Source organism: Semicossyphus pulcher, unplaced genomic scaffold (genome assembly GCF_022749685.1).
Source record: "Semicossyphus pulcher isolate SPU_LCO1_2020_fin unplaced genomic scaffold, fSemPul1.0.p SCAF_4, whole genome shotgun sequence".
NCBI lineage: Eukaryota > Metazoa > Chordata > Actinopteri > Labriformes > Labridae > Semicossyphus > Semicossyphus pulcher.
In genome coordinates, this window is record NW_027211715.1 from 1,465,686 (window position 1) to 1,481,436 (window position 15,751).

Here is a 15,751-nt window from a genome sequence, read left to right on the forward strand (position 1 = left end):
AAGTACCCGTAGTGTACCCTTCCAGAAGAGAAAACCTGTGCAGGCCCTCCTAGGGTGGAGAAAACATCAGGAGGTGCCTTCATCGTTCCCCTCATACTTGATAAGACGCAGTGCAGAGCCCTCCGTGGCCTCTGTGCACCTCTGCTGTAAACTTGTTTTACTTTATAGTTATATTTAATCTGAGACAATTATAGAACGATTTTAATCTTAAATAAGGTTCAGAAATATTTCACAATAAACGCACCAACGTTTTCCGCTACACCACATGAAGCTGGTGCCTTTTATACACTGCTGTTAGACACGCATGTTATCATAGGAATATAATGTAATCACTTTAATGATGAAGTCTGATGATAATTAACTCTTTACAGACGTTGTGTTCTATAACAGATGTGTATTCGTAGTGATGAATGCCTCTGATGCTGCAGGCCTGTGATTCTTCAGATTGAATCCTGTGTTTGTGCCGTTGATGACGGTTCAGCACCGTGTGTTTAAACAGAAGTGCAGCTCCGGCTCCTACAGAGAGACAGTCGGACCACGCAGGGGTCAGTGTGTGCCGTGCAGCTGCAACGGACTCTCTGAAGAGTGTGACGAGAAAACCGGGAACTGTGTGGTTAGTTTTCACACGCAAGCACACACGCACGCACGCACGCACGCACACACACACACCAGCATAGGTTGTGGGACGTGTTGGCTCGCCCTGAACCCAAACATGTTAATGTTGTGTTTTGTGTCTCTGACCTCCAGAACTGTCGGTCCAACACGCGTGGGCACCGCTGCGAGCGCTGTGAAGAGGGTCATTATGGAGACGCAGCCAGCAGGACGTGTCGGGCCTGTCCGTGTCCCTTCACATGGAACAAGTGATTATCTTTCTATCACCCAGCTGCAGCAGCCTGCCCTGATTGTTGCCCTGCTTCAGCCTGAACACCTTCTTCTCTCCTCAGCTTTGCGTTGGCCTGTCTGGACGTCGGCTCGGGATCAGTTGAGTGTTTGTGTAAACGGGGGTTCAGTGGAGGCCGATGTGAGAGGTGTGTCTGCTGTTCAACAAGCAATACTTAACACAAGCACCATTTACACTTCAGGATGATTATCAGTGCACTAAAATGTTGCATCCTAAAAATACAAACGCACAAAGCAGCTTTTACTTCTTGTTTTTCCTCTTCTCAGATGCTCTTTTGGTTACTTTGGCAACCCGACAGCGTCTGGAGGAGGCTGCAAACCCTGCAACTGTAAAGAAGGAAGTGTGAACGTCTGTGACCCCCTGAGCGGAGGTACATGAACTCTGTCACACAAATACACACAGATAAAGCTTTGACACAAACAGGAAGTCATAAACATTCGTTTTCCTATGATTCAAAATTCACTACGACCACTGACAGGTGAAGTGACAGTGGGCGCTGTCAGTGGGTGGGATATGTTAGGCAGCAAGTGAACTTTTTGTCCTCGAAGTTGATGTTGGAAGCAGGAAAAATGGGCGAGTGTAAAGATGTGAGCGACTAACAAGGGCCATATAGTGAAGGCTCGATGACTGGGTCAGAGAATCTTCCCGGTCTGCAGCGGTCAGGACCAACCAAAAGTGCTCCAAGGAAGGAAAACAGGTGAACCAGTGACAGGGTCATGGGCGGCCAAGGCTCAGTGATTTGTGTGGCGAGTGAAGGCTGGCCCGTGTGGTCCGATCCCACAGAAGAGCTACTGAAGCTCAAACTGCTGAAAGAGTTAATGCTGGTTCTGATAGAAAGGTGTGAGAACACACAGAGCATCACAGTTTGTTGTGTATGAGGCTGCTCCTACAACGGGCACGAGAGCATCAGAACTGGACCACGGAGCGATGGCAGAAGGCGGCCTGCTCTGATGAATCACGTTTTCTTTCACATCATGTGGATGGTCAGGTGCGTGTGCGTCTCTTACCTGGGGAAGACATGGCACCAGGATGCATTATGGGAACAAGGAGAGCTGGCGGAGGCAGTGTGATGCTTTGGGCGATGTCCTGCTGGGAAACCTCGGGTCCTGCCCTTCATGTGGATGTTACTTTGACACGTACCACCTACCTGAACATTGCTGCAGACCAAGTCCACCCCTTCATGGAGACAGTATTCCCTGATGGCAGTGGCCTCTGTCAGCAGGATAATGTTCCCTGCCACACTGCAGACATGGTTCAGGAATGGTTTGAGGAACACGACGAGTTCAAGGTGTTGACTCGGCCTCCAGATTCTCCAGATCTCAATCCAGCCGAGCGTCTGTGGGATGTGCTGGACAAACAAGTCCGATCCATGGAGGCTCCACCTCGCAGCTTACAGGACTTAAAGGATCTGCTGCTCACGTCTTGGTGCCAGATACCTCAGCACACCTTCAGAGGTCTGGTGGAGTCCATGCCTCGACGGGTCAGGGCTGTTTGGTGTCAAAAGTGAACCTACACAATATCAGGCAGGTGGTCATAATGTTATGGCTGATCGGTGTGTTTTTAAGGAGAGCATCTTTTAATATTAGATCTCTATAAAGTTGGTGGACAAAATCGAAGCAAAAGATTTTGTGACTTTTGTTCCCCAATATGAGCTCCATAAACACGTGTACCTACATTTCCCATAATGCAACACTTGCTATGTTGTGTTGGATGCTTCCTGCCTGATAAATACCCAAGTGGACCCATGCTGAGTCTGACTGCTCATGCACACTAACATTCATGTGTTCTTTCCTTTGAGCAGAGTGCAGCACACCTGGTGACAGCGGCTGTGGGGATCACTGCCAAGGTGAGTTAAAAATCCTACAATACAAAAACACAAGATGTAAATATACATCGTGTTTCAGCCTCTCTGTGTCTCTGACAGAACGTAAAGGCTGCAGCGTCCCTTTACTGCTCCACTTGGAAACGATGGACGATGTTTTGGCTCTGATGAAGAAGCAGCTGCAGAACGTCTCTGACAGCAAGGTGCACCTCACACAGGTCTTCACTGTGTAGCGATGTCCTGTCCTTTAAATCATTAAAGTATTGTGACGTCTCCTTCTGCAGACTCTGGTCGGGAGGTTGAGCTCTGCAGTGAGACACCTGGATGTAAAGGTCGAACAGCTGGAGGCAGATGTGGACTTTGTCGGAGAAGACTTCAGTCAGCTGATTAAAAAGGTACCTGAGTTCATTTCTAAGGTGGATAATGGGATTTTAATTAATTTAAGTGTGCATTACTGTTTGAATTCTGCAGGAGGTACTTTTATAACTGATTACATCGTGTCACACTGACATTAACCGCTGAGATTTATGAGTTAACCTTCTTCCATCCTGTGCAAAGTTAGTGCACAGAGACGTATGTGGAAAAAGCCCTGACACAAGCCCCGACACTATTCTTAAACTTTTCCAGATGCATAAAACTGTATCAGATGTGGAAAAAGTCTCTCAGCATGTGAATGGAACAAAGCTAAAGGCGGAGGATCGTCTCTCTGAAGCTGAGGCTCTCCTCAGAGCGATACAAGGTACACAAGTTAAACATCAATATAACGAACGCGTTTACACTGTTGGAACACTCCAGTAAAAGTTTATGTGTCTGTTGTTTGTCAGATCTGATGAATCAGCAGCTCTCTGAGGTGAAACCTGCAGAGTCAGACGCTCCCTCTGAAGAAGAAAGAGCCGTGAGGATGGAGGAGGCTCAGCGGAGGCTGCAGGACGTGAGAGGGAGAAGCTGCACCGCTCCGAGAGGCCGAGCTGACAGAGAGCGGGAGGAGGCTAACACATGTGAGAGTCTCACTGTTTATCAGATGGTTTCAGTATAGTCATAAAATAATGCAGAGGTGAAGTAGCAGGTACAGGTAGGTCATTGACTGTATATAAAGATGGACGACGTGTCTTCACCTCCTAAACCTAAACCCCCCCGAGCGGGCGCTGCCATCTTGCTCCTGTGTATCCAGAGTGTGTGCAGATCGGCTGGTGGAGCTTCCTCCACCCAAAACACACATTTACAGATTTACAGACATTTACAGACGAGCGTACAGATTGTAATGACAGTGTAGACTCACTCAACATGTTAAACTAATACCTGCATGTTCTCCTCAGTGCTGGACGTGATCAGGAGCAACATGACACGTCCTGCGGCTGTGTTACATCACGCTGCAGACTCTCTGATGGCCTCTCTCTCTTCTCTGAGGGAGGTGGCCGAGCTGCTGTCAGACGCAGAGGACGGAGTGAGCGGGACGAACGGCCTCAACCTGAAGAGTTATACTGAGCTACAACATCTGGAGGTGACTTCATGCACGTGTGATGTCCAGCTGGATCCTCTGTGAAGTCACACAGATGTTCTCACCTGTCTTTGTTCTGCAGCATCTTCACGCTCAGCTGGAGAGAGAACAAAGAACTCTCCGTCCTGTGACTGACATGACTCAAGATCTGCTCCAGAACATTTCTGACATCTTTTTAAAGCTTGAGGATATTAAAATGGTAAGCAACCATCTTTCCACAATAACGTTTTGAAGTGTACCAATAACCGACTTGTTTGAATCGCAGGAATATGAGACTCATGGAGCTCAGCTGGACGGTGCAAAGCTGCAGCTCTTTAAGAAGTTGAATAAGATCTTCCAAAAGATGGGAAAGCTGGAGACTGTGACCCGGGCTGAGGAGCACGCAGAGGAGCTCTGCAGAGAGGCAGCAGAGATTAGACCGTGAGTCACAGGGATGAAACAAACACACACATGTGAAAGTTAAAGACTCTAACAAACCATGCTGTTGTTGCAGAGTGCTTCATAATGCGACACACAGCTCTGACCTGCTCAGAGTCCGGCATGGAGGAGCTTATAACAGCTTCATAACTGCTGTGGAAAAGGCAGAGAAGGCAGCGAATCGGTGCAGAGCATCAGCGGATCACGCCTTACAGGTAACTCAGGCACCGTAAGTAATGTAGGACCCCTAAACGTGATGGTTCAGACGAGCAGGTGTGCTTTTGCAGGATCTAGTAGGTCACTCTCGCCTGCCGTGTCCCCCGTAAACACAAATACAGTTTATGTTTCATTTTAGCACAGACTGGGATCTTTTTCAAAGTGACACTGACAATCACAAAATGAAACCATCACAGCTTGGGTTGAAATAATCATCTATAGATCTACTCCACTGATGTCAGAGTGCAGATCCTCGTCTGTTAGGATTTATATGTTGGATATAATTTAGTCCATCTAAATGTGAATATATTTCAGAAGTATGTAGCTGTACATTGTCCAAGAGAAACTTCTGAGTTAGTTAGTTAGTCAGGTAACTTTACTTTTACTTTGAAAATCAGTAGGAAGTCTCGTTGTTGTAGCTGTGCCAGCAGTAAAGAGATTTCTGCTCCGTGTAATCTCGACCCAAAGCAAGCCAACCCAAAGCGTTTTGGAGCCTTGAGTTTCTTGTATCTTGTTTTTGGACGAGAGGTTGGACGTGCACCGTATATCCTGTCTATCACAGCGGAAGCGACTTCTCACAGGTAGCCCCGCCCCTAAACACTCTCCTCTTCCTGGTCTGTGTGACTCTCAGTGGGAGCATCAGTGACTAAATGAACATCATGCTGTGTTGAAGAAGACTTGAAACTAGAGACTGAGACCATAAAGTCATTAGGAACATGTTTACTGAGGGAATAACTCAGGAGAGGAGGAGGAGCATGTTCTCATAGACTTCTATTAGAAAGAATGCAGCTTTAAGGCACTTGGGCAAAGAGGCTACGTCCTCTGTTTTTATATGGTATCAAATGTTAATTTAAAATAATAACCACAGGCTCTGAATCTAATAATCAGGATGTGAAGGATGGAGGTCTGATCCACAGGGCCGCAGGACTCACAGATAATTCCACTCATTTATGGAGAGACGCCAACATGACTCAGAGCGACCGTAACAGTAAGTGAACAGCATCACTGAGAGTAGAAACTTTATGTTACCGAGATGTGAAGGTGTCGAGTGTTCCTCTCTGTTGAACAGAGCTGTCACTCACGGTGAACGGCCACCAGCACAAAGTGCACAAACAAAGAGAGAGAGCAGAATCACTGAGGACCAGAGTCTCAACCATCAGCGACGACCTGAGACGCATCACACGAGGTCAGTGGGTTCATGTGAAGGTGCTTCAGGTGAGACGTGGGATGATTGTAATTATGTCCAGTGGATAATGAAGGCTTGGATTTCAGATGACACAGCTGATCTGACAGAGTCTGTGAACACAGCTGCCTCTGCGTCCAACTCCAGCGTCAGTCACATAGCAGACAGACTGAGGAGCATCAGACAGGAAGTGGACAGAATCACTGTCACTAACGTCGGCGTGGACACAGATGATGTGCTGACTGATGCAGACCGGGCGTGTGAGTATTTAACAGTACGTTCTTACAGTTTAATCGTTGCTTTACTTTAATTTTGTTTATTTTTCTGTTTCAGTGGAGAAGTTGAACTCAGCGCTCCCTGTGCTGACACGTAAAATCACAGAGGTCGAGGCTCTCAGTGAGACGGCGCCTCCTGGTGGCAACATGACAGGAAGCATCAGGAGAATCAAGGAGCTGATGGACGAGACCAGAACCTTTGTTAAACGGGTAAAGCAGTGTTTTTAACTTGTTGTTTCTTGCCTGCCAGCTTTCTGAGGATGTCTCTGGTGAAGAGGCCGCAGAGCGTTAGTCTGTTCGTCCTCTGAGCTCTACGGAGCGCTGACGTGTCTTTCAGCTTTGTTTTGGTTTTCTGAGCTGTCGTGTCTTCGTTTCCTCTCATTAGTATCATGCTGTGATTTCAAACACCTGTTCAGTGAAAATGCTTTAAAAACACTGTTCACACCTGCCCAGCAACAAGAAAAGTTAGCTGCTAAAGAGAGATTTTCCCACGAGAGGGTGGAGACCAAAATCAGAGCTCAAAGAGAGTTCATGTTGGGATTATATTGTTGAAGTGACACAAATCTAAATCAAAAATGATACAGATTTTTTGCTTGTGTGTAAAGTTAACGAGTTTGCCATAAAATCTAAAGGTGATTATAATTAATTGAAGGATGTTTCTGCTGCCCCCTACTGGCCAAAGATCGGTTATGCAGGTTTATGATATACAAATCTGCATGTGCAACCTTAAGTCTGGATTTGGATGATCATTGTGTCAAATCCACAACTATTGCTGGACAAGAACTTCCAGAATTGGCCAAACAGATTTTCTGTAATTCTGCTGACAAACAAACAAACAAACAAACAAACAAACAAACATCTAACAAACCTTCTTGGTGAAGAAATAACACCAACAACTGTCATCGCTCGTGTGTTAGCCGTTACTAAAAGGCTTCACTCAGGAGGAACTCCAGCTGCATTTCACTGCACATATTTTACGAGTTCCTTTTTCCCAACACAAAAACAATACCTGATAACTCGCAGACTGCGACCTGTCCAACAGCAAACGTCAGACAAACACGGCTGTGGACCTGCTGTCGAACACAGAGGAGCATTCAGCAGCTCAGGAAACAGATATTTCCCTCAGGGGAAGGTGAAGACCAAAAACTGAGCTAAAAGCTGCCCCCAAGTGTCCAACAGCTGCAGGGGCCGAGACCTCTGAACCTGCCAAAAAGATGGAAGACGATGAGAGAGTTTAAAAAGTTGACACTTCTTCCTCACATTAATAAGAACAACGATAATTTGTCATGCATCCATATGTACAGCAATAATCACTACGTTGCCTGATCTCCTCCCAGCTCTCAATTGCCACCACATTCAGCGGGAAGACTCACGTTGAGCTTCATCCTCCGAGAAACGTGGAAGACCTAAAAGCGTTTACAGCCGTCGATCTGCTCCTTAGTCTGCATCCAAACAAGCCCTCCAAGAGACGGAGGAGACGGCAGGACAAACACAGAGACTTCTTCGTTTTCTACCTGGGCAGCAGAAATGTGAGCGCGTCCTCCCTGAAATACAGAAAGATAAATCTGTGTAGAAGTACAAGGAAATCTGTTTGTCGTGCTCTTCCTTGTTTCCCAGGCGTCTGGAGATTACATCGGGATGACTATCAGAAACAAAGTGTTGGTTTGTGTCTACAAGTTGGGTGGAGTTGTGCATGAGGTGGAAACCAGCCAAATAACAGCAACCAATGAGAGGTCAGAGTTTGACCGAGTTGTCCTCCACAGGTGAGCATGGCTTTCTAACAGTAAAGTTCGGTCCTCCACAGAGTGTTACTCACAGGTGATCTCTGCAGAGTTTACCAAGATGCTGAAGTGAACATCACTCAGAACTTCACGTCCCAGAAGCCCGTCAGCGTCTCTCCTAAACGCCTCCGTCCCAACACGATGAGCGGCGTCCTCCAGCTGGATCCAGACGGGGTCGTTTTCTACGTTGGCGGTTATCCTGAGGATTTCACGGTAACCAGACCAGACAGACCTCCTCCAGGTTAAGCTAACGTTGATCTGAAATGGCACCCAGTGGGATTTATACGACATACGGAAGCCCTCAGTGGACATGCATCCATACATTTTATTTAAGTTTTTGCATGATAAGTGATTTCAGTTGTGTTCTCCAGATCTCCACTTATTGATCTCGTTATTTGAGATTAATTAAACGAGTTTTTTTGGTGATAAATCATCTCGTTTTCTTCAGAAAGCTTAATCAACCTTCTTCTATCAAGTAAACTTTGTTATCCCGAGAGAAGGAAACATTCACTTGTGATCTTGTGATAATAGCATAAAAAAATGATTGCAAGCATGAAACGTCCTGTGAAAGTCTTTGATATCCTTCTGTGGGCCGACGCTCAGAAGCAGTCTGATGACTGAGGCGTAAAAAGCTGCGATTTTCTGTCCAGATCTGTTCAGAGAATCTGAAAAGAACATCTGACAAATTCTTGTATTTATGACATGTTTGGCATTTTGGTGATTCTTTCAGCCTCCTGTCGAGCTTCATTACCCAAAGTTCAGAGGAGCCATGAAACTCTCCTACATCAATGACCACCCTGTTTGTCTGTTCAGCTACAAGCATGCAGTTAATCTGGATGTGCAGCGGCCTGCAGTGAAGTAAGAAGGAACTTTTTACAGTCTGCTGTAACTTTATGAAAGTTAAACTCAGATGAAAATATTCTGTCTGTTCAGGATTCCTCAGTCGGAGGTGTCAGATTATTACGAGGGCACCGGTTACCGCCTGGCGCTCATAGCTGTGCCCGACAAGATAAAGAGACGACTGTTCAGATTTCACACAAACAGCAGAGAGACGAACGCCTTCATATTTTACATCGGAAATGAAGTATGATTACAACATTATGTCCATGAATAAAAGGAAATATTGTCTTAGAAAAGGGGAGCACATTCTTGTTTTCTTTGTCTCGTGCAGGACTCGTTCTTCTGTCTCTTTGTGGAGAGAGGTTTCCTCGTGCTTCAAGGACGACAAGCAGGTCGAGAGCTGCGCGCTCAGAGTGCTGAACACGTGTCTCTATCTGTAAGATGATCTGTGGCAGTGCCAGCTTTCTTTATTAAAGTCACAAACTGTTCTCCTAAAACTGTTAATGTGTCCTCTCTCAGGATAAATCCTTTGCCATCACTATCGGAGATACGTTTACCGTGCACGTTGGACCGCAGCGGATCTCCTCGGATCACATTCAGACAAACTACAGGAGTTATTACATCGGGGGTCTGCCCGCGCGGCTCAGACAGAGGTAGGACAGAAACATGCTGCAGTCACACGTTTAGCTCCTTACATGAGCCGCATGTTCAGTCTTCTGTTTGAATGTCAGACACAACATCACAGCCCCCCCGCTGAGAGGATGTGTGGACCGCCTGACAGAAGACGGTCAGATCGTCGAGTACAACACGACGGTTGGCGTCAGTGAAGGATGTCCAGTCTCACTGCTGGTAAGCAGAGGAACAGGACACATGCTGCTCTGAGCTTCATGCTCATGACACTGAAACATCAATCAATGGTTCATTTATTGGGGTTGTATCGATGTCCCCAGGGTCCTTTGTTCCCCGTCTCAATATCAGTATAACACATGAAAGAGGTTGTAGGTTGTCAGCCATGTTTGTTCCACTGGTCGTCTCCCCAGGTCAGTATGTTGTAATCACCCACCCACAGCTTTAAACCTTCCGTCGTTCTGTTGGTCTCTTTGAACGAGGGAGATTTAAACATTGAGATCATTTAAAAGCAGCTGAGCGTGTTTTTAACCTGCAGTTAAACCGTCTCTTTGTTCTTTTGCAGTTTTAAACTCTTACCGATCTACGTGTAACACTTTAGGGATGACCGAACAAAACTTCTCTCTACTGCTAACTTTAGCTTTCGTTTTCCACAGTCAGCTAATGGTCCTACCAGAACAAGTCAGGCTGTCGGGGGTCGTTCCTAACCCTGGTGTTGTGCTAGAACAGGACTGAAAATGTCTTTACACTCACCTACGGAAGCCTGAAGCGGACATGCATCCATGCATTTTATTAACTCCTGTGACGAGTAACGAGTCATTTCAGTAGCTTTCTTGAGACTTATTTCTCTTGGTATCTCGAGATAACAGCGCTGCACCATCGTAACGTCAGGTGATCATAACTCGTCTCCTCAGAGCTGCAAAAGCACCAAACAAACATAGAAACAGGCTGAACTCAGTGTGAGCGATGGCGGCACGAGAGAACCAGCTTTGTTATCTTCGAGATAAAGAAGTCGAGATCTCAAGAAAACAACCGGAAATTCCTCGTTATCACAGGAAAACAGAGTCAATGAAATGTATGTATTTATGTCCTCTCAGGGCTTCCGTATTCGCCACAACACATTTTCTGAGATCTGGCCACAAAACAAACAAACAAACAAACAAACAAACAAACAAACAAGAAGAGAAATAAAAACTTAAAAAATTCTTGATTAAAGTTGTAAATCTGCCAGAAAAAAGGCTAATTTATGAGATTATTAGGCCATAAATCTACGACCCCCTGAAAAGTGTGTTATGGTTCACGGCCCCTCCCTCTGACTCACCTGTGTCTCTGCCCTGTTGGCTCTGCTGCTCACACAGGTGTGCATGGCACGGAGCTCGGAGCAGATTCAGCCTCTCTGCACACAAGAAGCAGACTGAGCGACCCTCTGCTGCACAAAAACACGTTTCTATGCTCCCCATTTTAATTTTTATCTAGGAAAAGAACATTTCTGTGTGAACGTGTTTCTTGCTTTACACTGAGTGAATGTGTGCAACAGAGACCTACGACAGAAACCTGATGTGAGAGTGTTTCCCGTTTTCGCAGGGCGTCCGTGCAGCCACGTTGTCCTCCGCTCCGTCTGCTGACTCCCTGTTTGTCTGGGACGAGCAGCCGCTCGCCGTCTCTCTGGGCTTCAGGACCAAACACACACACGGTTCTCTTCTGAGGAGCAGCTCTCAGGTGAACCCCTCAGGCCTCACATCCAGCTTTAAAGGACAATTACAGATCAATTATTAATATTGTCTGATCTCCTGCAGGGCTCCAGCTCCGTCCACGACCTCCAGCTGTCCCTGGCTGACGGCTTTGCAGTATTCAGTTGTGATAATTACACCCTGAGGTCAGATCAAAAGTACAGTGATGGAAGGTGGCACTACTTGTCTGCTGTGAGGAGGAAGACTGGGTGAGATGTAACGAGAAATGTTCCTTTGTCTCAGTGTAAACTGTGAAAACGGCACATGAACAGAAGATGATGTTTTCTCAGGCTGCAGCTGAGCATCGATAACATGAAAGTGATTCAGGGACAAACACGTCGGATCAGACACGAGGATCAAACTGTGCTCGACGGCTGCATCGCTAACCTTTACACAAGGAGGTGTGGAAACACTGTGTTTTATTCATGCTACACGTGTTCTAATACAGATGCTCTGTGCTGTTTCTCCTGCACTCACATGAGCTTATGTTGTGTGAAATGTAATCAGGGCTGATCAGAGCTTTCTTCCTGCTGACCTGAGCTCACTCTCACTAACGGGAGATGTCGTCCTTGGCCCGTGCGACCTCCACCCTCCACCACACGCCGAGCTCTTACCAGAGCCGGTGACGAAAAAGCCGCAGAAACACAAACCTGTGAGCGAAAAGCCGTGATTAATTATAATCCTCCTGCTGCTTTTAAAGAGAGATAATGATGCAGGTTATTTCTCTCCGCTGTGTGTCAGATTCAGGCTCCAGCAGGCATCAAGTGTCGACCCTGGTCGGCACGGCGGGCCGAATATCAGCTGCTCGAGGAGCACAGCTGGCTGAGCTACACGCTGCCACCAGACGACCTTAATCACAGGTAATGTTAATCATATATGAAGAATACAACACGTTACTCCGTCCTAAAGATGTAGGGATTCTGAGTGTTATTCTGGACTGGTCTAACATTTTAAATTCATCCATCCTGATTTCCATATGAACAGTAAAAACCACTTCCCTGTTGTAGGCCTCACTTCTCTCTTGAAATCAAGACCAAGTCCTCCAAAGGTGTGATCCTCCACGTAGCAGGGAGAGGAGTCATACCTCTGCTCGCTCTGTTCATCGCTAACGGGAAGATCAAGATGTCACTCGGGCACGACAGGATCATCCACCACAAGCAGAAGAGCAACGACGGGGACTGGCACAGAGTGAGCTCCTGCTCCCCAGTGCTCCAAGTCAGCATCAATGGTCCTCAGTGTTGAGTGTGTGTGATAGCTTGTCTTTGTGTGTGTGTGTGTGTGTGTGCAGGTGGAGTTCAGTGTGGAGAGGAGCTCGTTTCACCTGCTGGTCGATGGGGTCCGTGTGACTGACGGACACCTGCCCGACAGCGAGGGATCATCTTTAGACCTGATGAACCCGGTGTCTCTGGGAGGAGAGCCAACAGGCCGAGCCACAAAGGTCTGTATCACATCAGTCTTTTCTTTAGCAGCTCTGTCACACATTATTTGTTTATTTCTTCTCTTGTCTCTTGCTGTCGTCCCTCAGGGTCACAACATTCCCATGAACAGTGTGATCGGGTGTGTGCGAGGCTTTAAAATGAATGACGAAGCTGTCGGTGAGCCAGAGGGACGATACAAAACTTTACCCTGCTCCGACCGGCTCACAGAGACGGGGACGTACTTCAGTGGCGGTCACATCGTCAAAGGTTAAAACCTTGTAAAAAGATGGCCGACATGACAGCTCCCTACAAACCCTCTCTATCGCCCCCTGCTGACTGGCTTCAGTATAGGTCATAAAGCCCGCCTCCTCCTTGTTGTATACAAATGAGCAAGATGGCAGCGCTCGCCTCTGGGATATTTTAGCTTCACTTTTGTACGAGAGGAGGTGGAGACGTGTCGGCCATCTTTATTTACAGTCACTGGGTTTAACAGATTTTATGGATCGTGATGTTTTTGTTAGAACAAACATTGAAACCAGAATCTTTTCTTGCAGATGATTTCTTCCCTCTCAGCGCTGAGTTCGTGCTGTCCTTCGAGCTGCGTCCGCAGTACCTCACAGGTCTCCTCTTCCATGTTCAAAGTCACATGTGTCACCTGAGCGTGTTCTTAAAGGACAACAAGGTAAAACTGTTATTAATGTTTATCGTTTGTGAAAAAACATTAAATGAGCAAAACAGGAACTCAAGTTTCCTTCTTCAGGTGGCTGTCAGACTGAATGATGGTGGCCATGATGTCAGTGTGTCAGTGACTCCTCCTGAAAGTCTCTGCGACGGGAAATTTCACCTGGTCACAGGTACGACCTCTCCTTCTGACAACATGACAAAGATTTGATGATACATGATGTCAGACTCTGATGGTTTTCTGCTCCAGTTTCCAGACAACAGGAAGTTATTAACCTCGAGGTGGACTCCACGTCTGAGCAGAGAGACGTCTCCTTCTTGTCCACCTCGTCCTCAACACCTGGAACACTTTACATCGGAGGTACGTCCATCAAAGAGCGGCAGATTTACTGATGATGCACAAAGACACAGTGTGGAGGATGGTCAGGGCCAGAATACAAATAAATAAACAATTTAATAAACGTGTCAATATGCAGTTGTATGAACCAAAAGTAAGATTAAAAATAAAGGTACACATTCATCAAAAAATAAAATGTGTCATAAGTTTATATTTTAGATCTAATTTGCATCTTTTTAACTTTGTTTCATTCTCCTTATTTATTAACTTTCATGTAATCTCCACTTTTGTTTCATTGTAATACAATTAAAATAAATAGTTAAAAATAAATGGATAAAAAGGGGAATAAATATGAAAGTTAATAAAGACAAAAAATGACATTTCACATTATAAAAAATGATTGTCAGCATTCACAACATGATTATCGGTGCATTTATGAGCATATTCACAGTTGATTTTGGCAGCGTTCTTCCTCCATACACACACATTTACAGCATTTATACGGAAAGTAAAAAGGCAAAGGTAACAATAAATACTGGATAGATTAAAAGTTAAAGATAAATAAAACTGATAATTTATTTGTATGAATGAGAACTTTTCTTCTTCTCTGCTTCTCGTTCAGGAACGTCTGCGACTCTCACACCCGCCGTGTCGTCACCGTTCGTGGGCTGCCTGAGAGACGTGAAGCTGAACGGACGTCGCGTTTCATTTGAGGCTGGATCACGTGACGTTCAGCCTGTGAGCGTCACTGGATGCCCGGCAGCCTGAACACGTGATATATGGACAACACACAAACGTATTTAACCCATGCAGACCCTTTAGTGTCCTTTAACAGTCTTATTGTGCAGACAGAGCTCAACACAAGGACGGCTTTACGGCTCTAACCAAACTTAATGTTTATGTCCTGATGTCACACAAAGCATGATGGCCACCATCATTCATTCATCAGACAAAGTGACATTTGCTGCTAGCTTATTAAGCTAATGTTAGCTTCATGAAGGAGTTGAAACGGCAGCTGTGGTTGAGATTTACGATTTCAAGGTGACTTGTTTTTGTCTGACGTACAGACGTGATCGCTGCAAACACGAATGTCGTGTTTAAAAAGTGAAATCGTCACCAGATGATCCATGAAGAACCTTTTTCCTACCTTGTTGCAGGTAATCAACAATTATTATAACATAAACCAGCTCAGCGAACGTGTTCACACCTGGACAGGTGAGACAAAGAAGAGATTCAGTTGTTAAACAGCTACAGAGAAAAAAGCACACCGCCATAAACATATCATAGATTAAAGTTCAATGTCAACAACATGTAAAACACCGGAACAAACGAATACAACAAAATGACATTTTGTTCACATTAAAAAATGCTGGATGTAGTTTTAAAGAGAAGGTAAATATATTTTATATTCACAGTGTTTGTAGTAAAAATGAAAGAGAAAAACAAAGCTGCTGCTGATCCTCTGTGTGAATCATGAACGTCACTTTAAACAGTTTTAGTCTTTTGAATTTTTCTTTGAGCAAATATCTGATCAGTTTTGATCCGTGTGTCGTTAACATGGACATGTGTGTTATATTTGTGTATGTTTTCATGTCACAGTGTGTGTTTGGTTCTGCTTTATAAACATGGAAATAACAAAGACAAATGACTTTTACTGTGCTAATAAAAACACTGTGCAGACTCATCTGGTGCAAAAAGATTTTTAGAGATATTTTTCAAAAAATAATTTGACCTTGTGACCTTTCTGATTATCCTGATTCATTCATTCATTCATGTGTAATGTAGTCACCAGGTCTGTACAAGGAAGAGGAATTATGGAGGAATAGAGATAAAACATTTGGTTGTGCTGCGTTGATTCTGATCTTTTTCAAACTATGAGATGCACAAGTTCTACATTTTGTTTTGGTATCTAAATGTGGCTTTGTGGGCTGCACGGTGGTGCAGTGGTTACTGTCGCTTCAAAGCCAGAAGGTTCCTGGTTCGAATCCCGTTTCAGACGTAGTGGGCCTTTCTGTGTGGAGTTTG

General features: G+C 45.4%; 1 protein-coding gene across 1 annotated transcript; it reads left to right on the top strand.

Moving 5' to 3' along the window:
• The first annotated feature begins 469 nt into the window (after positions 1–469).
• lama3 (laminin, alpha 3) lies at positions 470–14,494 on the top strand. Its single transcript, XM_069679766.1, has 35 exons — positions 470–613; positions 748–860; positions 945–1,028; positions 1,168–1,271; positions 2,703–2,747; positions 2,826–2,926; positions 3,008–3,118; positions 3,351–3,462; positions 3,548–3,721; positions 4,040–4,224; positions 4,487–4,641; positions 4,715–4,853; positions 5,743–5,842; positions 5,924–6,040; positions 6,127–6,297; positions 6,371–6,522; positions 7,650–7,841; positions 7,930–8,045; positions 8,144–8,306; positions 8,824–8,951; positions 9,027–9,177; positions 9,265–9,369; positions 9,453–9,586; positions 9,665–9,782; positions 11,145–11,279; positions 11,357–11,499; positions 11,581–11,691; positions 11,798–11,942; positions 12,032–12,150; positions 12,298–12,478; positions 12,579–12,728; positions 12,816–12,975; positions 13,263–13,328; positions 13,640–13,750; positions 14,349–14,494. The coding sequence occupies exons 1-35, from the start codon at positions 470–472 to the stop codon at positions 14,492–14,494; spliced, it is 4,581 nt and encodes a 1,526-aa protein (XP_069535867.1).
• Positions 14,495–15,751: the final 1,257 nt, after the last annotated feature.